Source organism: Natrix helvetica (genome assembly GCF_964273705.1).
Source record: "Natrix helvetica genome assembly, chromosome: 1".
NCBI lineage: Eukaryota > Metazoa > Chordata > Lepidosauria > Squamata > Natricidae > Natrix > Natrix helvetica.
Genome location: NC_138548.1, coordinates 12609286 through 12632559, shown reverse-complemented (window position 1 = coordinate 12632559; position 23274 = coordinate 12609286). Strand labels below are relative to the sequence as shown.

The following is a 23274-nucleotide window of genomic DNA, read 5'->3' as shown; positions in this document are numbered from 1 at the left end:
ACGCCGCGTGATCGGTTAATTTGCTACTGCCCAAGCGGCGGCGTGATCGGCTAATTTGCTATTGCACGCCCGGCTCCCCGGTTAGATTTTTGCTGGGAGGGGGCGGGAGGGAAAGCTCCTTGGCCTCCGTCTCTTTTTCTCCCTCCTCGCTTCTTGGGGCTCCACCAATGGGGGAGCAAGGCCCGCCCAGCGCCAGGCTTTGGGCTAACACAGAGGTCTGCAAAGTTGGCTGTTTTAAGACTGGTGGACTTCAATTCTCAGAATTCTGGGAGTTGAAGTCCACCAGTCTTAAGAGCCAATTTTGCAGATCCCTGGGCTAATATGATTGATGCCCTTGGTGGACTTCAACTCTCAGAATTCTGGGAGTTGAAGTCCACCAGTCTTCAAGCTGTCAGGTTTGAAGACCCTGGGTTTTTTTTTTCTAAAGGGTTAGAGGTGCAAGGGTCTTGCAACTTGACAGCTTTAAGACTTGCATGCTTCAATGCCAGAGTTCCTGAGCCAACATGACTGGAGGAGGAATTCTGGGAGTTGAAGTCCACCAGTCTTCAAGCTGTCAGGTTTGAAGACCCTGGGTTTTTTTTTCTAAAGGGTTAGAGGTGCAAGGGTCTTGCAACTTGACAGCTTTAAGACTTGCGTGCTTCAAATGCCAGAGTTTATTGAAACTAAAAACAGTGTACCATCCTATGTATTTTCGGTTTTAAAAATGTGGCTATCAAAATAAATTTCAATCGTGGTTTTGGCGAGATTTGGCTCAGTTGAAAAAAAAGGTTGCCCACCACTGGCCTATACCATTTCAGATAGTTGGCTGTCCAGTCTTTTCTTAAAAACCTGAAGCCCCTACAACTTCTGAAGGCAACTTCTGTTGCACTGGTTAACTGTCCTCACTGTTAGGAAGTTTCTCCTTAATTCCAGGTTGCTTCTCTCCTTGATTAGTTTCCATCCATTGTTTTTGGTCTAGCCACAACCGAGCCCAGAATTTATATTGCGAAGTGAGACATTTCTTAAATTTTGCCCCATTTTACAACTTTTCTTGACACATTTGTTGAGTGAATCCCTGCAGTTCTTAAATTAGTAGTACGACTGTTAAGTGAATGTGGCTTCCCCATGGATTTTGTCAAGTCAGAATGATGCAAAAGGGGATCACATGACCCTGGGACACTGCAATTATCATAAATATGAGCTAGTCAGTGGGTTCCGGTCGGTACACCCCTGGTATGTGCGTACCGGTGGCAGCTGGGAGCAGCTGCCACCGTACCGAAACAGGGTTTCCGTTGGGCTCACCTGCCAGCCCTCGTTTCTTACCTCTTTTTAAGCTAGCGGGCCATTTGCACACGTATACGCAGAATATGGCACCTGCGCGACACTCCGCCGAGCAGCTGAAGCACTGCAGGGCAGTGGGTGCGCATGGGTACGCAGCGGGCATGCCCGTGGTGGACGCCCAGCCCCGTCGCAGCATACCAGTTGTGACGGGATTCGGAACCCACCACTGGAGCTAGTTAACAAGCATCCGAATGTAAATCGCCTGACCATGGGGATGCTGCAAGGGTCATAAGTGTGACAAGTCACTTTTTCAGTGCCATTATAACTTTGAACGGTCACTACGTGGACTGTTGTATGTCAAGGACTATGTTTGCAAGATTCACAATTTAAACAATATACAGTACATCCTAAATTACTGCATTTTTCAGAGTATAAGACGCATCTTTTCCCCTCAAAAAAAAAAGCTGAAAATCTGGGTGCACCTTATACACTGAAAACAGCATTTTTGCCTCCCGAAACCCCACCCCCTTCACAAAACGGCCGTGCATAGCCTTTAGAAGGCTCCCAGAGTGCTCCTCGGGGCTGGGGAGGGCAGAAATGAGCGGAAAACAGACTGTTTTTTGCTCAATTTTGCCTTCCAAGCCCCCAGGAGCACTCTATAAACCTCCTAAAGGCTATGCATGCCCTTTTTTTTTTGACAAAAAAGGGACCGTTTTCGCGAGAAGGGCTATTTATGCCTCCCCTTTTTTTAGAAAAAATTAGCCCGTTTTCACAAAAAACAGGGAGGCCTGCAGAGTGCAAAAACCTTTTTTTTTAATTTGCGTCTTCAAATTCCTGGTGCATCTTATACTCCGGTGCGTCTTATACTCCGAAAAATACAGTAAGCTCTCATGATGTAGTTCTCATGGTGCAAATCAAATCAACCCTATCAGGGCTATTTCAAATGTGCTAGAGATCAAATTCTACAACCCACTGTTTCTCAGCCTTCTCAACTTTTATGATGCACGGATTTCAATTCCCAGAATCCCACTTTCTTAAAGTTGCCAAGGTCAAAAAATATAGATAGGTCTTGACTGACCACCACAGTTGAGCCCAAAATTTCTGTTGCCAAGAGAGACAGTTGGTGAGTTTTGCCCCATTTTACGACCTTTCTTAGCACAGTTAAGTGAATCTCTTCAGTTATTACGTTAGTTAACACAGCTGTTATGTGAATCTGGCTTCCCCCATTGACTTTGCTTGTCAAAAGGTGGCAAAACATGAGCCCAGGACACTGCAACCATCGTAAACTCTTGCATTCTTGCATGGTATGGGAGCAGCTCTGCAGCGGACAAACAAGCTCTACAGAGAAGCATTAAAACTGCCCAGAATATCACCGGGCTCCAGCTACCAATCCTGGATGACATCTTCGCATCTCGCTGATTGAGAAAGTTGCATAACATTCTCAGGGACTCTTCCCATCCTGCATATAATCTTTTTAGACTGTTGCCTTCTGGCAGAAGATACAGAACAATTAAAACTAGGACCACACGTCTTCTGAATAGCTTTTATCCCAGAGCTATAATTGCACTCAACAATGAACTAATGGGCCACCATCAGTGAGCTATTGGACAGCACTACTTGGTCTCTTGTGTGGATGCTTGGGTGGTTTAGGGGCGGGGAAGTTTTTTGGTGGGTGGGGGTGTGTTTGGGGATTGTTATGTGTGTTGGGCCTGGTCTCTGGGTGTTATGTGAATTTCGTTGTATGTGTATACTGTGTATATAAATACAATGGCAATAAAGTAAAGTGAGTAAATATGTCAGTCATCAAATGCCTGAATTTTGATCATGTGACCACGAATATTTTGCAAGTCATAAGTGTGAAAAAAAGGTCTCTTTTTTCAGTGCCATTGTAACTTAGGAGGGTCACTAAATGAACCTTTGCAAATTGAGAATTACCTCTACTGCTATAATCTTTAACCAGGAGTACACGAAAACTTGAGATAATGGGAAATCGTAAGAATTATAGAGAGTAGAGCTTTTTATTGGTCATTATTTAGAGAGAAGAATAAAAATAGTAAAAGAAACAGAATCCCACTTCCTAATATCCCAAGTCCTTCCTGAGGTGGCCTCCGTTTCATGTCTTAGTATCAGCATCAAAATGGTTTTGTCTTCCAAAGCTTTTTCCCTAATTTTGTATTCTGTTTCCGGAGCAGACGCCAATATTGCATAGTATCCGGGTCAAGCTCTTCCAGCTTCTTAGGGGGGGCTAGGTCCATTTTGAAAAGCCTGGTAACGGGAGAAAGAAGGAGAGAAACAGACATAATAAAATAAATTGAGTCACGCAGCATCTTGAAAAGTTTATAAACAGCAGGGACTATAGCTTTCTATGGAGGAAACTGTCTGTGTTAGCAACAGCATTTAGACTTATATTATGCTTTACAGTCCTCTCTAAGCGGTTTACACAGTTAGCATATTGCCCCCAACAATCTGGTTTCTCATTTTACTGACTGCGGAAGGATGGAAGGCTGAATCAACCTTGAGCTGGTGAGAATCAAAACACCTGGCAGCCATCAGCCTGCAATACTGCATTCTAACCACTGCGCCACCACGGCTCTGATCAAACCTCTGTACAAGTAGTCCTTGAATTACGACCACAGCTAAACCCAACATTTCCATTCCGATTGGTATTGGAGTGTTGCGCCATTTTATGCCATGAAGTGAATCACTGCAGTTGTTAAGTTAAATAATAACATGGTTGTTAAGTGAATCTGGCTTCCCCGTTGACTTTGCTTGTCAGGAGGTCAGAAAAGGGGATCACCTGACCCTGGGACACTGCAACCGTCATAAACACAGGCCAGTTGCCAAGCATCCAAATTTTGAACAGGTGACCGTGGGGATGTTGCAAATGGGGACCGGCAACTTGCCGTGTTTCCCCGAAAATAAGTCAGGGTCTTATTTTCTTTTGACCAGCAAAATAAGCACTTGGCCTTATTTTTGGGGAGATCTTATTATTTTTGAGGTGCAGGAGGCGGCGAGCGTGGTCGCCTCATGCCTGCTGCCGTGTTGCAATATTTTCAGGGAGGGCTTATTTTAGCGCATGCACTCAAAAGCCCGATTGGGCTTATTATCCAGGGAGGTCTTATTTTCGGGGAAAACAGGGTAGAACATTAAAAGGGGTTTATTAACCCAGAGAGGTGGAGGAAGCGGGGGATTAGGGGTTTTTTAGTAAAATGTTTTGTAAAGCTTTTAAGGGGTTCCAGGGAGCGGGGAGGGTTGGTTTGGCCCTGGGGTATGGATACAACCAGGCCAACATGTAGGGTCAAGACGGAAGGGAGGGTCAAGACGGAAGGTAGCGAAGCGGAGCGGGTGGCAGGAAATAACATCCCTATAAGGGGAATTCCAATCACGACGGTCGTAGGGAGGGGCAGGCGCGAGGACACCAGAAGAACGTATAGTCGGTTGGCAGACCGGGGCCACTGGATACGCCCGGTCGCTTGCACCAACCCCCGCAGACTAGGTGGACAGGATCAGCAGAGCCTGGGCCTTAGGCTGATGTTATGTAACGCGAGGTCCGTGGTTAACAAGGCCCCCCTCATCAGTGACTTGATCACAGAGGGGGAGCTGGACCTCGCAGGAATAGCGGAAACCTGGTTGGGCCCAGAGGGGGGGTTACCCCTCAGGGAAATGTGTCCTCCAGGTTACCGTGTATTCCACCAGCCACGGGCCCAAGGTAGGGGTGGGGGGGTAGCAATTATCATCCGGGACGATCTGGCACCGAGAGAATTCACTGTGTCGCAGACATCTGGTTGTGAGTCTCTGGGCGTAAAGTGGGGTCCAGGGAGTCAGTTGGGCCTGTTGATAGTATACCTGGCTCCCCGCCATACATCAACGGCCCTGCCCGAGCTCCTCGAGCGGATCGCGGAGATGGCGGTTGAGACCCCCAAACTACTAGTGATGGGGGATTTCAACCTGCCGTCAACGGGAAAGGCATCCGAGGTAGCCCGGGAATTCATGGCTTCCATGACAGCCATGGGTCTGACTCAAGTAATTCAGGACCCCACTCACGAGCGAGGCCACATTCTGGATCTTGTGTTTGTCTCCGACCAGTGGACGAGTGATCTGGGAAGAGGGCATTTAGTCATCACGCCCCTGTCATGGTCAGATCACTCACTTCTCCAGCTTGACTTCCCTGGCGCTACTCCCCACCGCGGGGAGGCGGAACCAGACTATCCCAGATGGTTCCGCCCCAAGCGCCTGATGGAACCGGATAGGTTCCAGGCTGAGCTTGGGCCATTTCCTGCTGACCTGTCCCGCTCCCGGGCTGAGGACCTGGTAGCCGCATGGAATAGTGCGGCTGCCGGTGCCTTGGACCGGGTGGCGCCTTTGCGGCCTCTCCGACGGCCACGATCGACCCGGGCCCCCTGGTTTAACGGGGAGCTAAGGGCGATGAAACGCCTTAGGAGACGCCTGGAGAGTAAGTGGAGATCCTCCCGCTCCGAAGCTGACCGAACACAGGTAAGAGCCTACATAAGGACCTACCTTGTGGCAATAAGAGTGGCCAAACGTCAGTATTGTGCCACTCTTATAGCGTCCGCAGAGAACCGCCCTGCTGCCCTGTTTCGGGTGACCCGCTCCCTTCTGTCACAGGAGCAGCGGGACCCCCCATTGCAGGGCAGGGCAGAGGAATTTGGAGAGTTCCTGCAGGATAAAATCGATCATATCCGGAGAGGTTGGACCCACTCCAGTGCTCCAGTGGGGACGTCCGGGACTAGTCTTGAGAGACCATGCTGGGAGGAGTTTGACCCTGTTGTCATCAAAGATTTGGACAGGTTGCGCGGGCGACTGCGGGCCACCACATGTTTACTGGACCCGTGTCCCTCCTGGTTGGTGCTGGCCTCCTGGGAGGGCTCACGAGGCTGGCTACTGGGGCTGGTGAACTCTTCGTTGGGGGAGGGCCGGATGCCGGCCGCCCTGAAAGAGGCGGTGGTCAGGCCCCTGCTCAAGAAGCCTTCTCTGGACCCAAAGGAACTAGCAAATTATCGTCCTGTCTCCAACCTTCCTTTTTTAGCAAAGGTTGTTGAGAGTGTGGTGGCTCAGCAGTTTCCGCGTCACCTGGAGGAAGATGATTATCTAGACCCGCGCCAGTCCGGCTTCCGACTCGGTCACAGCACGGAGACGGCCTTGGTCGCGTTGGTGGATGATCTCTGGAGGGCAAAGGATGAGGGTTGTTCCTCCATCCTTGTTCTATTAGATCTCTCGGCGGCCTTCGATACCATCGACCATGGTATCCTATTGCGCCGGCTGGAGGGGTTGGGGATTGGAGGCACCGTGCTACGGTGGTTCCACTCCTACCTCTCTGGCCGGACGCAATGTGTGTTGACGGGGGAGCAGAGGTCGACCGCAAGGCCCCTCATTTGTGGGGTCCCACAGGGGTCGATTCTCTCGCCTCTCTTGTTCAACATATATATGAAGCCGATGGGCGAGATCATCCGTAGTTTTGGGGTGAGTTACCATCTGTACGCTGATGATACTCAGTTGTACATTTCCACCCCAAACCACCCCAACGAGGCTGTCGAAGTGATGACCCGATGTCTGGAAGCCGTACGGGTCTGGATGGATGACAGCAGGCTCAGGCTCAACCCCTCCAAGACAGAGTGGCTGTGGTTCCCGGCTTCCCGATTCAATCAGCATATTCCATCGCTGACCATCGGGGATGAGCAATTAGCCCCGGTGGAAGGGGCGCGCAACTTGGGCGTCCTCCTTGACGATCGGCTGACCTTAGAAGATCACGTGGCGACCGTGGCAAGGGGGGCGTTCCTCCAGGTTCGCCTCGTGCGCCAGTTGCGGCCCCTTTTGGACCGGGAGGCCTTGCGCACAGTCACTCACGCGCTGGTGACGTCCCGCCTGGACTACTGTAACGCTCTCTACATGGGGCTCCCCTTGAGGTGCGCCCGGAGACTGCAGTTGGTCCAGAATGCAGCCGCGCGGGTTATTATGGGGAGATCGAGATTCTCCCATATAACACCTATCCTGCGCGAGCTGCACTGGCTTCCTGTGGCCTACCGGGTGCGCTTCAAGGTACTGGTTACCATCTTCAAAGCGCTCCATGGCACAGGGCCTAGTTACCTGCGGGATCGCGTCCTGCCCCATACATCCCTGCGACCCACTCGCTCACACAGGGAGGGGCTACTCCGGGTGCCGTCCTCTAGAGAGTGCCTGGGGACGGTGCCCAGGAGTAGGGCCTTCTCTGTGGTGGGCCCTACCCTTTGGAATGACCTCCCCCCAGACATCCGGACAACAACCGATCTTCGCTCCTTCCGTATGAAGCTGAAGACCTACCTGTTTTGTCAAGCCGGCCTGGCATAACGTTACTATCTTGCCACCCCAGGTCATTTTACAATGGGAAATTTTGTTTTTAATATTTTTGGGGTTTTAAACTTTGTAAGTATGCTTATTTATGGACTTATTTTTACCTCCTCTGCACGATTTTATGGTGCTATCTTGATTATTGCTCTGTACGTCGCCCCGAGTCCCTGTGGGGAGAGGGGGCGACTAATAAGTTCAATAAAATAAATAATAATAAATAAAAGATTGGTCATAAGTAACTTTTTTCAGTGCCGCTGTAACTTTGGATAGTCACTAAGTGAATGATTGTAAGTGAAGTGCTTATCTGTATCTGCCTTAGTCACTGTTCTTTTATTTTAAATCTGGAAATAACAAACACACATAAATAATGTGGTTTATTCAGAGATCATCATCAATGTCTATCCTCTGCAGGATGAAGGCCTCTTCCGCATGTTTCCAACTGAAACAGTCCTTTCTTTTGCCAATTGGGCACGCAATATTTGCTTGATGTTATCCATCCATCTTGTTTTAGGTCTCTTTCGTGGGTGCTTTTTATCCAGGGGGATCCATTCTATGGCTGCCACCCGCCGTCGGTCCTTCTTGCTAGTATGTGACCAGCCCCATTTCCGTTTCCATCCTTTTACTCTTTTCGTGGCTTCATATATTTGTGTTTGTCCTCTAATCCATACGCGGGATCTGTCTATTTTGTCATTCAGAGATAATGGTCAAGTATTACTGTTGTAAGGATGACACCGTGAAGTGAACAAGTTATTTAGAAAATGTGTGAGGGGGGGAAATTTTGCAGGAGGCAGAAAGACGAGCACAGTGCTGTGGAATTCTGGGAGTTGAAGTCCACAGGTTGTAAAGGCGCCATAGTTGCTCGCCCCAATCTACAGCCTCACTCTCAGTTTTGATTGTCTGCTTTCCAGTTCACTTCATTCTTCTAACTCAGTATTTCTCAACCTTGTCTGGACAAGGTTGAGAAATACTGAGTTAGAAGAATGAAGTGAACTGGAAAGCAGACAATCAAAACTGAGAGTGAGGCTGTAGATTGGGGCGAACAACTATGGCGCCTTTACAACCTGTGGACTTCAACTCCCAGAATTCCACGGCACTGAAAAAAAGTGATTTATGACCAGTTTTCAGGCTTATGTGTCAACTCTCAAAACAACTAGCTGAAGCCATATTCCTTCTCCTTCGTTCCTTCGTTGCCATACATATGGGGGGTAGGGGGAACTACGGGGTGTGGGATAATTTCCTCCCAGATGCCAGACATAACAGCGATAAGGTTATCTCAACGAGAGCTCCTGAGGGCCGGAGGGGGTAGCTGAGCAGCCTGCTATCCATCTGGTTGGTTAACGTGACCAGTGACACCAGCGGGGTGGGCGATATCTATTCCTTTTATTCTAATAAAACGCAGGAAATATTTAGAGTTTGTTTCACATTTGAATGTGCCAATATGATGTACGCAATAAGTGTTGTGGCCCGCCAGCAGAGCTGTCAGCAGATTCAGACAGTGAGGAGGTTGGGGAGGAACATGGGCCAGTCCTGGAGTCTGGGGAAGGCTCTGATGAAGGCTCTGTGTCGGAGGCAGAGAGGCGCCAGGGCCGTCTGGCAAGTTATCAGCTGCCTTCAGAGTCAGTGAGGCAGAAGAACAGCTGGAACCTGTTCCCAGTGTGCGCATGCGCAGAGTGGCCAGACGAAGGGAACAGCTAAAGAACAGGAGTCGACTTGGGAGTAAGGCCACAGGTGGACGATGAATGGCCCCTCCCAGAGGAAATAAAAGAGGAGCGACAGGGGAGTGGAGTTTGCAGGAGGCAATTAATTCGCTTAGTTGGTTCGTGACTCTCAGAGACTCCTTGCCAAGTTTTGCAGAGATCGGCCTGTCAGCTCTCCAAGCCAGATAAGGTCTGTGACCGCAAATCCTCCCTTGAAAGACTTTGCCAGATGTGAATGAGCAGAATTCACAGTCAATTAATAAAAGGGTTTTTTGTCAGGACAAGGAGTTGGCTTCATGCTTTTGGGAAGCCTAAATCAGGACAATTAAATGGATCTTTGAGAAAAGCTTCAGAATCCTGAATTGATTGGGCCATTATTCGGAACCCTGACATTATGACCATTGCACCATCCCCATGGTCGCATGATCAAAATTCGGGTGTTTGACAACTGGTGTGAATTTATGACAGCTGTGCTGTCCCTGGTCATGTGATCATCTGTAACCTTCTCAGCTGGCTTCTGACAAGCAAAGTCAATGAAGAAAACCCAGATTTGTTAAAGGGCCGCACAATTCATTTCACAACTGCAACGATTCACTTAACAAGTGTGCCAAAAAAATGGGCCAAAACTTACTTAACAAGTACTTTGTTTAGCAACGGATATGTTGGTCTCCATTGTGGTTGTACATCGAGGACTAACCATAATGTTGTTTCTCTAATCCAAAATGTTCTTTACTTGTTCTGTCCTAGCCTATGCCTGCCTCTGCAGCCATAAGGACTAGAAACGCTATTAAGAAAACCAATGTTTGCAGAGTCTGGAAACTGGGAACCAGTACCACTTTTGATGGAGAATTGGCAAAGTGCTTTCAAACTTGAACAAGAAGTGGCATTCGGAAGCAGTGGAGATTTGATCCAAGTAATCCTCAGCTTACGACCATCATGGAACCTGGAGTTTCCGTCATGATGGTCGTAAGCTGGGCTGGGATTCTACCAGTTCAGACCGGTTTGGGTAGCTTTGACTATCAGCTGGGAGCGAACCTGTTATCTCCGACTTTCAGCTGGGTCTCTCCACCCGCCCCTGCGCTATATTCGCCTATATTCCCTTTTCTGAAGCCCAGCTGATAGGCGCATCAGATTTGATTACCGCACCTCAGCTGTTTTCCTCCTGCGGAAGGCGATTTCTCTGTAAATTGCGCATGTCAGGCGCATCAGATGTGAAGCGTGCGTGAAGCACACCAGTTGTTCAACCGGTAGGATCACACCCCTGGTTGTAAGTCAAGTCCTTCATTTACCCAAAACAAAAACAATAGCAAAGAGAAGCAAAAGACTTCTGTGGCCCCAATCTCATTCCTCTTTTGCCCACAATCGTAACCGAGAAGGGTCACTGCTCACCATTCAGGATACTCGGAGTCTGGCTTCAACTCTACGTCCGTCCCTTCCTTGTAGATGTTCACTCCCATAGCATAAGTGGTGAGCTTAACTGGGTCCTTGCATATTTCAGGGCCTTTCAGTTCTTCTTTGGAAAGTCCTTTCATTTTGCCTTTTGCTACTAAAAAGAAATATATATATATATATTTCAGAAGCTGGTTTGGCATATATATAAAATGTGAGTACATTATTCAGGAGTAGGGGAGGAAAGGGGATCACTCTGCAAGTCAATCATCTCTAGGGGATATGGAAAAAAACCCTTCTTTTACATTCCTTTTTCACACTCTTAAGAAACTCAAGCTTAATGCCCCCAGAAAAATACTTTCAGGAAGCAGCTCAAAAAGGGCACCTTCTGCAAATATCGCTATCATGAGGACTAGCTACTTTCTGCACATGCAGTCATCTGGTTTACATAACCCTCAAATTATACTGTATACAGATAGTCCTTGAGTCACAGCAGTTCATTCAGTGACCGTTCAAAGTCACAGTGGCATTGAAAAAAGTTATGACTTATGACCATTTTTTCACACTTCCCACCGTTGCAACATCCCCATGTCACGTAACTAAAAGTCAGATGCTTGGCAATTGACTCACAGTTATGACGGTTGCAGTGTCCCCGGGTCAGGTGATCACATTTTGCGATCTTCTGACAAGCAAAGTCAATGGGGAAGGCAGGTTCACTTAACAACCATGTTACTAACTTAAACAACTTCCATGATTCACTTAACATCTGTGGCAAGAGAGATCGTAAAGTGGAGCAAACTTCACTTAACTGTCTCGTTTAGCAACAGAAATTTCGGGCCCGTTGTGACCATAAGCCAAGGACTACCTGTATTTCGATTAGTTTGGGCTTAGTGTATTGTCTGAACTTCCACTATTGTAATATATATCCAGATTCAGCCACAGTTTTATTCCATACGGTATCAACCTGGTGAATTTCCACTATGTATTCAAGATGGACAGTGATTAATTTATATATTAGGGTGTAGGTATATACATACGTATGTATATAGCACAGCTATATGTATGTTATGTATGTGCATACTTTTGAGAACAGGCAATAGAATTTCATTTTAATGTGTGCCAGAGTGCCCACAGGGGGGAAAAAGTCAATAAAGGTTATCTTATCTATAAAATATATAAAGCTTAGAATAACACAACTAAGAGACAGTTTGCTGTAGTGGCTAGAGGCAGACCAGGTAGGCTAAATCAGTGTTTTTCAATCTCAGTGAATTTTAAGAGGTGTGGACTTCAACTCCCAGAATTCCTCAGCCAAAAATGCTGGCAGAGGAATTCTGGGAGTTGAAGTCCACACATCTTAAAATTGACAGCGTTGAGAAACACTGGCAAGCATAAGTAAAAACTTTTAAAAGCAACAAGCTTTTTTAAACTAATCCACTGGATTAGTCTAAAAGGCTGGGGTAACCGCACAAATGGAACTTCCTTGCAGAAGAGCAATCTATCAAAAATAAACAAAGAGGAAAACTTTAACAGAATAACCAAGTTTTAATCTATTCTCTGAATACAGCTCGTCTGCCTGGACTCCACACTGCATATCGGACATTAATACAATCGAGCGAGTCCAGAGGTATTTTACAAGAAATACCCGCTCCTCTCCTCTGCTCACAATAGAATCCCTTATGCCACCAGGCTTGAAATTTTGGCCTCGGACAATCTAGTACTACACTGATTAAGGTCTGACCTAAGCGTAGTACACAAAATTGTCTGCTACAACGTCCTATCTGTCAATGACTACTTCAGCTTCAACCTCAATAATACACCTGCAAACAATAGATACAAACTCAAGGTAAACTGCTCCAAACTCGATTGCAGAAGATACGACTTCAGCAACAGAGTGGTCAATGCCTGGAATGCACTACCTGATTCCCTTGTTACATCCTCAAACCCCCATAACTCTAAGCTTAAACTGTCTACTGTGGACCTCACTCTTTTCCTAAGAGGTTTATAAAGGTGGTGTGCTTAAGCACACCAACATGCCTAACATCTCTGTTCTATTGTCCCCATTGATTCGTCCCCATTTCCTTTGTTCATGTCCATGTTTATACTTATACCTGTTATCTTGTACATGTTTGACAAACTAAATAAATATATATAAATAAAATAAATAGGCAAGAAAAAACGGAATGCACAGGTACAGTATAGGTGGTACGTTGCTCAACAGTAGCAACTGTGAGAGGGATCTTGGAGTCCTAGTGGACAACCATTTAAATATGAGCCAGCAGTGTGCTGCAGCTGCCAAAAAGCCAACACAGTTCTAGGCTGCATCAACAGAGGGATAGAATCAAGATCACGTAAAGTGTTAATACCACTTTATAATGCCTTGGTAAGGCCACACTTGGAATACTGCATTCAGCTTTGGTCACCACGATGTAGAAAAGATGTGGAGACTCTAGAAAGAGTGCAGAGAAGAGCAACAAAGATGATTAGGGGACTGGAGGCTAAAACATATGAAGGACGGTTGCAGGAACTGGGTATGTTTAGCTTAAGAGAAAGAAGGACTAGGGGAGACATGATAGCAGTCTTCCAATATCTCAGGGGCTGCCACAAAGAAGAGGGAGTCAAACTATTCTCCAAGGCACCTGAGGGTAGAACAAGAAGCAATGGGTGGAAACTAATCAAGGAGAGAAGCAACTTAGAACTGAGGAGAAATTTCCTGACAGTGAGAACAATTAATCAGTGGAACAGAAATTGCCTCCAGAAGTTTTGAATGCCCCAACACTGGAAGTCTTTAGGAAGATGTTGGATAGCCATTTGTCTGAAACGGTATAGGGTTTCCTGCCTAGGCAGGGGGTTGGACTAGAAGACCTCCAAGGTCCCTTCCAACTCTGCTATTGTATTGTATTGTATTGTATTGTATTGTAAATATACAAAGTTGGAAGGGACCTTGGAGGTCTTCTAGTCCAACCCCCTGCTCATGCAAGTAACCCTATAGTACCATTTCAGACAAATGGTTGTCCATTTGGTGCAAGGCTATTCTGAGATGCTCCCCCATCCGACCATGGAGGACGCCCAAGGCCTTCAAGTCTGGCTTACCCATTTTTTTGGCAGCATAGTTTCTGACGGTCAGCCGCGACCACGAAAGTTTGGAGAGCGAGGAGCAGACAGCAGCCCGAAGCTGCAGCCCAACCAAAGCCATGCGACCTCGAAACCTATCCTTTCGCCGACTCGGGAGGTTTCAGACAAACGGAGTCGGCGCAGAAGCAGAGAGCATTGTGGGAAACGTAGTTCGTCTGCCTCCTCCCCGTTTCCTTTTGCGATCGCCGAGCGTTGATTACAATGGCGACGTAACCGCTTTCTTCCCCAACCGGGCGCCCGCCTCAAACGTGCTGCATCACAAGATCCGTCTTCTTCAGTCCGCTTGGACGAATATTTCATAGGTTGCAATAGGTTTCTTCCAAGAAAAAATCCCCACAGCTTCTTGCACTTATGAAATATTATGAAATGGTCATTGTAGTTGATGCCCAAATGGAAGATGTTCCCGCCATCCCTAAATCACTTCGTCAGCTGGGCGCAGTCCTTGAAGCCCAATTTTGATGGCGTGCTGCAGATTTGCTCAGAAAAGCATCCATATTCTTTTTAAAAAAACTTTTTAAGCAATTTTTAAAAAACTTTCTTTTAATACAAACATTTCATTATTCATTAAACAGTGTGTCATCGGGCTACAGATGTTTTGTGTCATAACGGTTAAAGCTTACCACCTTATTAATTATTTATATCTATTCTTATTTTAATACTGATACTTAAAACTTAACATAACATTTCTTTTTTTTTTAGCATTTTTTAAAAAAATCTTTTAATACAAACATTTCATCATTCATTAAACAGTGTGTCGTCTGGGTACCAATTTTTTGTGTCATAACAGTTAAAGCTTAAGAAAAGCTTTAGTCTATATTCCATTGGATTCTGATATATTACAACAGGATAACAGGCTACTGGTGCAGTTCTTTTCCTTCCCTCATAGAATATTTTGATTTTTCATGATAGTCAGTCTGTACATTATTTTTTAAAAGTTCACTATATCTTAGATGAGTTTAAAATAGAATGTCTGTGTTCCAAGAGCTATTTAGTGTACAGCTCAATCCTATGCAAAGATGAAAACATATACAGCTCAAATTAATCCCTCTTCACTACAAAAATAACTACACCCAATCCTGAGTAATTCAGCTATTTTTATTTCTGATTTTATGGGTTTTAAATGTTTTTGAGTATGTCACATCTGACCGGTCAATGATTGTAGATAAACTTTATTAGTACTGTAGTACTTACTGTAATACTCTAGAACACCTCGAACAATTTCAACCAACTCAGTTCCTAGGGAACTTGGACAATTTCCAAATAAAGTATGTGGAATTTCCAGTCCCCAGTCAACAAAGAATAATTTGTGGGTTGACATCAACATACCTGGACATTTATTCTAGGTTAGAACCCACTCATTTAAGATTGCTGATTTTAAAAATTATGTTGGCTGGCAGAAGCTGTTATATTATAGCGCACATCCCTCGTAATCAGTAGGACGTTATAATATGCTAGCCGATAACCTGGTGTTGCCTGATTATTTATGTATAGGGGGGAAATGTCTGGACCAAACGTAATTTCTAATGTTGGATTTTCCCCATTACCAGAGGGAGCCCCCTTGTGGAGTACTGTGAAGCCATTACCATGGCAACTACAGTGCGCTGTACAGTAGAATCCATTTTAGGGCACAACAGGCTGTATCTTAACAGAACATACACCCCGAGGGGTGTTAGGGGTGTCTTACCCCAACAGTATTTGTTTTCAGAGAGTAAGTCATCTGTGTACCAAGTTTGGTTGAAATTGTTGCTGGAACATACACACAAACAAACATACACACAGAGAGCCATCCACCTGTGGCCTTACTCCCATCAGTCCTTGGTCTTTAGTTGTTCCCTTTGTCTGGCAACTCTGTGCATGCGCACACTGGGAACAAGCTGTTCTTCTGCCCCACTGATATCTGACTCTGAAGGCAGCTGATAACTGTCAGACGGCCCTTGCCCCCTCTCTGCCTCCGATACAGAGCCCTCCTCAGAGCCTTCCCCAACTCCAGGACTGTCCCAGGTTCCTCCCCAACCTCCTCACTGTCCGAATCTGCTGGTCCACTGGCCTCTGGCAGACCACAACAGAATCCCTGATCAAATAGCAAAGCTCTATGAGAGAAAATTTGCTGTGCTTGAGCCTTCCTTCCTTCTTCCTTTCTTCCTTCCTTTGCTTCCATCCATCCATCCATCCATCCATCTATCTTAGTCTAGACCAGTGGTCGGCAAGGCACGGCTCGCGAGCCACATGCGGCTCTTTACACATTTTAATGCGGCTCTTCTGTGTGCCGGGCGCCCGCTCCCCTCCCTCCTCTCGGGCACTTCAAAACAAGTGCCCCTTTCCCTTTTTTCTTTTCGACCCACAATGATTAGGGAGGATCCTGAAGTCGTGTGGGGACGAGAAGCGAGGAGGCAGAAAAAGAAATGGAGGCTAAGGAGCTTCCCCCCCGCCCCCTCCCAGCAAAAATCTAACCGGCCCGTTGCTGGGAGGGGGCGGGGGGAAGCTCCTTAGCCTCCGTTTCTTTTTCTGCCTCCTCGCTTCTCGTCCCCGCCCGACTTCAGGATCCTCCCTAATCATTGTGGGTCGAAAAGAAAAAAGGGAAAGGGGCTACTTAATTTGCTACTGCCCACGCGGCGTGATCGGCTAATTTGCTACTGCCCGCCCGGCTCCCCGGTTAGATTTTTGCTGGGAGGGGGCGGGGGGGGAAGCTCCTTGGCCTCCGTCTCTTTTTCTCCCTCCTCGCTTCTTGGGGCTCCACCAATGGGGGAGCAAGGCCCGCCCAGCGCCAGGCTTTGGGCTAACACAGAGGTCTGCAAAGTTGGCTGTTTTAAGACTGGTGGACTTCAATTCTCAGAATTCTGGGAGTTGAAGTCCACCAGTCTTAAGAGCCAATTTTGCAGATCCCTGGGCTAATATGATTGATGCCCTTGGTGGACTTCAATTCTCAGAATTCTGGGAGTTGAAGTCCACAAGTCTTCAAGCTGTCAGGTTTGAAGACCCTGGGTTTTTTTTTCTTGAGGGTTGGGGGTGCGAGGGTTTTGCACCTTGACAGCTTTAAGACTTGCGTGCTTCAATGCCAGAGTTCCTGAGCCAACATGACTGGAGGAGGAATTCTGGGAGCTGAAGTCCACAAGTCTTCAAGCTGTCAGGTTTGAAGACCCTGGGGTTTTTTTCCCTAAAGGGTTAGGGATGCAAGGATCTTGTAACTTGACAGCTTTAAGACTTGCGTGTTTCAAATGCCAGAGTTTATTGAAACTAAAAACAGTGTACCATCCTATGTATTTTCGGTTTTAAAAATGTGGCTCTCAAAATAAATTTCAATCGTGGTTTTGGCGAGATTTGGCTCAGTTGGAAAAAAAGATTGCCCACCACTGGTCTAGACTAAGATGAGAGAAGTTTTGGTTTTGTACTACACTGGATTACATCCCTGAGCAAACAGCTATATTGTAACCCACCCAGAGTTACCTTGTGGTAAGATAGGCAGCCAATAAATTTAATAAATAAATATTTTTTTGGTAGATTTATGGTATACCCACCCTAACACAAAGAAGGAGAAATTTCCTGATAGGACAATTAATCAGTGGAACAACTTGCCTCCAGAAGTTGTAAAGGCTCCAACACTGTAAATTGTAAAGAAGAGATTGGATAACCATTTCTCTGAATGGTATAGGGTTTCCTGCCTGAGCAGGGGATTGGACTAGAAGACCTCCAAGGTCCCTTCCAACTCTGTTATTCTATTCTATTCTAAGTTGCTGGAGACCAGCAGATCACTCGGAATCTAATTTTACTTATTCTGGAACTGTGACAGAAAAGCGGAACAGCATCATAGATTTTTAAAGGCAATTCAATCCCCATCTTCAAAAGGCAACCTGATCAGCAGACACATGCTGTTCCAGGCTCCGCTTCATTTGACAAAGAAAACCGGTGAAACATGAGCAAGGTTTTGCATTACATCAGCAAACAGGATGGTAAGATCTGGTTTGTAGGAAACCAATTCTTCAGGTTGAAAAGGAAATAGACTCAACTCTGCAACAACTACATTCATTTTGGGAATAAAAATGCATTTTTTAAATAAAAAAGCTACCATTTTGTGAAGAAATTGCAGACTTCTGAGTAACACAGAAATCTGGATCCTCCCGTTATGAAAGCTAGGGAAAGTCTCTCCTTTTTCAAATTTGTAAGCGGAGAGACTTTGACTTTGGAAAGCTAAACCTTGCTGACGCGACAAAACTACACCTCCCAGAATCCTCTCTGAGCACATGCTCAAGCCCAATGGGAACGAGTGAGCGGGCGGCCGAGCAAGAGCGAACCCCAGGAAGACAAATACGTGATTAAATATTTTTTTTATATATGTTCAGCTTTAATCCGCAGTTTGCTGGCCTCATCCTGGCTGGGTGTTGGATCCCGGCCCGCAAGGGATTCCGAAGAACTTGCGACTCACAAAGGGCTCATCTTTCTCTTCAAACTTGAGAGCCAAACTTTTCTTAGAAGTAAGTTTGCCCCAAGGGGATGCTTTTGTTTTAATTCTTGCAGTCGTCCACCCACCCCCCAAAAAGGGGGGGAGAGAAAAGGTTTTCTACAGTGTGCAGATTCAGTTTTGTTCTCTTAAAAACGTACATTGTTGGAAAATAATTAAGCCCCTTGCTAGATCTTGGGGAACTTTTTAAAGGGGGGAATCTCTTGAAAAGGGGCAAATTTTGAATTCCTAAGATTGCTTATTTCTTTTCGAGATCTATAAAGTTTCCTATATATGGAGGGGGGGGAGTGAGTGAGAGAGAGATGAAAACATAAAGTTTAAAAGAGAAGAGCGTCAGGTAGACAATGACATCAAAGGGGAGTGAAAGAAATATCACACCGAACAAAAGTGGAAAATAAATTCAGAATGAAGAATAATTTGTGCAGAAGACTTGAGTATTGAGAGGGCTTTAAACCTAGAGATTTTCTTTCAAGTAAACATGCTAAGAATTTATCTGTCCTGTAAGGTGGAGGGGAAAAAAACCATACTTCATGTTTGGCATAGCTGTTTTCTTTTCCCTCTTTTAAATTTAATTTGGGATCACTGCATTTCCGCAGCTAAGACTTGCTGAATCTTTAGCCGCCGCAGCAAATCAGTTATATGGCACTTTTCTTCAGCAACCAAACCACACTGTATATATCTCCTTTGTGTTTAAAAAAGCAGGCATTGCATAATTTCCTGCCTATTTGGGAGCAAATAAGTGTCAGCCAGATTATTGGTTGCTGGCTTTTTAAATCGATCCTGTCAAGCAGATGCAGCACAAAACTGCAGCATAAGAATCCTAAGAAACCAAGTTTTGTGAAAGGATCTGAAAGGACGATGCTATTATGAATATCTTCACATGAAAATTCCTACTCTGCAGCATATGTGCTGCATTTGATAAACAGCCCAGTGTGGATTTTAAGCCTTGCTCCTTCTACAAAACAGGGTCGCTGAGAAGCCCAGGAGAAAAATGTCCCTCGTATTAAAAGCATTAAAATCAAAACTTCTTTAAAACTAAATAAAACAGGGCAGGCAACTTTTAAAGCAGAGATGACTGAGCATGCTCAAATAACCATGGAATGTTGATTGACAATTTTTTTTAAAAAAATTGAGTGGGTGGAATGAAGGAGAATTCAGCTGGCTGGGACTTTGAACAGACTTTCTTGGTGTGTTGTTACCTTTTGGCGCAATTGCTGTGTAGCTTCAGTGCACTTTGCCTAGGACGATGGCCTTGGAGATTGAGTCAACGTATGTCTGTTTGGCAAGTAGCCATCCTGTTTTTAATCCATCTTTTTCCCTCAGTGAAGCATGCAAAAGAAGGTTGCAACCATATTTTCTATATCCTGGAAAATTCTCACTGCAGTAAAACTTGCCAGTTTTTAAACAGGGCATACATATCGTATCTGCGTTTGCCTAGAAAAAAGTCTGGTTTCATTTAGTGGATCTTGCCCTTAATCAAATGCATGTAAGGTAGGCCGTGATATATATGGTATATTTTCTAGTGCTGAGTTTTGTGTGTGTGTGTGTGTGTGCTTTTTTAATGTCACGTTTTGGGTCTTCCTCCCATTACATTATGGTACTGTAGTTTTATTTTCCATTTCCTTTTTTCGTTTGCTTGCATTTTAGCACAATCCAAACTTTTGTCAGGATTAGAAATTGTTTCCTAGGAACAAACTATGTATGTGTGCGTGTGTGTGTGTGTGTGTGTATTGCATTTGTGCTGATAAATAAATAAAGGGAGACTAGTATAGATCTATTTCAAGCTATTTAGCTCTCATCAGCTAGTCATACCCTTACTGGGAGTTGAACCTGGGCTCCCAGTAAGGGTATGGCTAGCTGATGAGAGCTAAATAGCTTGAAATAGATCTATACTAGTCTCCCTTTATTTATTTATCAGCACAAATGCAACACAAATGTAACAAGGCAACATAAAAAAAATGGCTTTCTGCCTGGATGGCTCCTAGGGTGAGCCGATATACAGAAAAGGGAAGCAGTATGCTCCCTCCCATGTTTGGGCATACCAGAGGTTGTGACTATATATATATATATATATATGTATATGTATATGTATATGTATATGTATATGTATATGTATATATATATATGTGTGTGTGTGTGTGTGTGTGTGTGTGTGTGTATGTATGTATGTATGTATGTATGTATGTATGTATTTGTGTTACAACCCCTGGTATGACTAAATATGGGAGGAAGGTCACTACTCCCTCTTTCTGTCCTTCGGCTTATCACAGAAGACCATGCAGGCAGAAAACCATATTTTTATTTTTACTGTTGCCTTTTTATATTTGTGTTGTAATTGTACTGATAAATAAATAAAGGGAGACTAGGATAGTGGCTTAGGGTTAAGACTCCTGCCTAAGATATATACAGCCCGGGTTCTAATCCCAGTAAGGGTATTGGCTAGCTGATGAGAGCTAATTAGCTCGAAATAGATCTATCCTAGTCTCCCTTTATTTATCAGTACAATTACAACATATATATACGAAAACATATATATATATATTGTATTTGTGCTGATAAATAAATAAAGGGAGACATACCAGGGGTTGTAACACAAATACATACATAGGTAGATAAATTACAAAATTTATCCTATCACAATGTTACGAGTTCACCTTTTAAAAAAATCAGATTACACTGTTGTTAATAAGTCTAGGAACACGGGCAAGCACTTAATTTCTGCTGAGTTGGCAGCTTTAAGCTACAGGTTAAGAAGGAGTCCAGTTGCTAACTTTGGCTTTAACCCAAATTTGTACGTACAAATGGACTGTCTGTTACTAAAAACGGCGGACCACATTGTCCTTCCTCAAGCTGAACACAGTGTTGAAGCCATCCGATGCTTTCAGGAACAAGCTGTATATTAAAAGCACACAACTTCTCTGGTTCTGAAAGTATGGGGCAGCATCAGCAGTTTGTTGGCTGGAGAAAAGGGAATGCCATCCGCCATTTTTAGTACAGGTAGTCCTCGACTTACAACTATTTGTTTAGTGGGGACACTAAGCTTGTCGATCAGAAAGTTTGGCAGTTTGGCGGTTCGAATCCCTAGCGCCGCGTAACGGAGCGAGCTCCCGTTACTTGTCCCAGCTTCTGCCAACCTAGCAGTTCGAAAGCATGTAAAAATGCAAGTAGACAAATAGGAACCACCTTTATTGGGAAGGTAACAGCATTCCGTGCCCCTTCGGCGTTTAGTCATGCCGGCCACATGACTGTGGAGTCGTCTTCGGACAGCGCTGGCTTTAAAACAGAGATGAGCACTGCTCCCTTGAGTTGGGAACGACTAGCACATATGTGCGAGGGGAACCTTTACTTTCAAAGTTACAGTGGCACGGCAAAAAAAATAACTTACCACCGGTCCTCACTCTTATCTCTGTAGTAGCATCCCAGTGGCCACATAATTAAAATTTGGGTGATGGGCAACCAAAGTTTATTTATGATGATTACAGTGTCCCGGGGGCATGTGATTTCCATTTGCAATCTTCATAGCTGGTTCTGATAAGCAAAGTCAATGGGGGAAGGTGGATTCACTTAATGACCTTCTGGCTCACTCAACAAACTGTGGCAAAAAGGTAAAATTGAGCACAATTCATTGAACAACACCTAGCAATGGAATTCTGGTCCCAGTTGTGACCGTAAATTGTGGGTAATCCTCAATGGTCTGCCAACATTTGTAGATGAATTCCAAAATTTATCCTATGACAATTTATTACTCTACTAGTAATCCTCGATTTATGACCACAATTGAGCCCAGAATTTATGTTGCTAAGTGAGAAATTTTTAAGTGAATGTTTGCCCCATTGTACGAACTTTCTTGCCGCATTTGTTAATTGGAATCCCTGCAGTTGTTTAATTAGTAACACGGTTGTTAAATGAATCTGGCTTCCCCATTGACTTTGCTCTTCGGAAGGTCACAAAAAGGGATCCCACGAACTCCCTGGGGAACCAGTTGCCAAGCGTCCGAATGTAAATCACGTGACCCGGTTGATGCTGCCACGATCATCCGTGTGAAAAATGGTCATAAGTCACTTTTTTCAGGGCTGTTGTAACCTCAAGCGGTCACTAAGTCCAGCTCTAATAGGCAGCCCGTTTATAGTTAGAAATTCTCCTTAAGTCTTAACCTGGGGGTGGCCTGCATTTGGGGGTTTCTGCATCAATGTGGGCTTATCCCACGGGTATCAAACTCAATCGTGCCACGTGACCTATTGTGACGAATCGCGACATTTTTTGCCTCTGCGGAACCAGGGTGGCTGTGGCCTGCTTATGACGTATCTGGCCTACGGGCCACCAGTTTGACAGTCCTGGCTTATCCTCATGTCTTCCTAATGATAAAAGTTTTCCCCGCACATATGTACTAGTCGTTCCCGACTCTAGGAGGGTGGTGCTCATCTCTGTTTCAAAGCCGAAGAGCCAGCGCTGTCCGAAGATGTCTCCGTGGTCATGTGGCCAGCATGACTAAATGCCGAAGGCGCACAGAACGCTGTTCCCTTCCCACCAAAGGTGGTCCCTATTTTTTCTACTTGCATTTTTTACGTGCTTTTGAACTGCTAGGTTGGCAGAAGCTGGGACAAGTAACGGGAGCTCACTCTGTTACACGGCGCTAGGGATTCGAACCTCTGAGTGTCTTAGCCACTCAGTGTCTTAGCCACTCAGCCACCACCTCCCCTAATGATGATACAAACCTTTTAATGTGACAAACTCTCATGCTTTTTCCCAGATTGGTGAAATAAATTATTCCTGGGTATGGGTTTAATGTTCTGTCTACAGAACCCTAAACTATGTTCAGAAATATCCTGCCTCATCGATCCGTTCCTGTGATCTCTTATCTGAGGCGTTTAAGCCCCTCCCTTGAAATGCAGGAAGTCCTCGATTTACAACAGTTCATTTAGTGACTACTTAAACTTACGGCAGCACTGAAAAAAATGGCTGGTGAACCTTTTTTTTCTCACAGAAAGTCAATGG

At 45.3% G+C, this 23274-nt stretch overlaps 2 protein-coding genes across 8 annotated transcripts in view; one reads left to right on the top strand and one right to left on the bottom strand.

Moving 5' to 3' along the window:
* Nucleotides 1-3259: 3259 nt before the first annotated feature.
* Nucleotides 3260-13952, bottom strand: MRPL54 (mitochondrial ribosomal protein L54). The gene is made up of 3 exons (XM_081936559.1): nucleotides 13782-13952; nucleotides 10692-10848; nucleotides 3260-3525 (listed from the first exon to the last, which is right to left on the bottom strand). The coding sequence occupies exons 1-3, from the start codon at nucleotides 13882-13884 to the stop codon at nucleotides 3393-3395; spliced, it is 393 nt and encodes a 130-aa protein (XP_081792685.1). The 5' UTR covers nucleotides 13885-13952; the 3' UTR covers nucleotides 3260-3392.
* Nucleotides 13953-18047: 4095 nt separating this feature from the next.
* The window catches only part of LOC309394901 (amyloid-beta A4 precursor protein-binding family A member 3-like), a 31428-nt gene continuing 26201 nt past the window's right edge, over nucleotides 18048-23274 (top strand). For 3 of the 7 annotated variants that reach the window (XR_014175823.1, XM_081958581.1, XM_081958579.1), the window contains exon 1: nucleotides 18049-18292. The gene's annotated coding sequence lies outside the window, so the exon portion shown is untranslated. Of the gene's footprint in view, nucleotides 18293-19391; nucleotides 19549-19649; nucleotides 19771-23274 lie in introns of those variants that run through there. The other 4 variants (XM_081958583.1, XM_081958580.1, XM_081958584.1 and 1 more) reach the window with 3 other exon arrangements.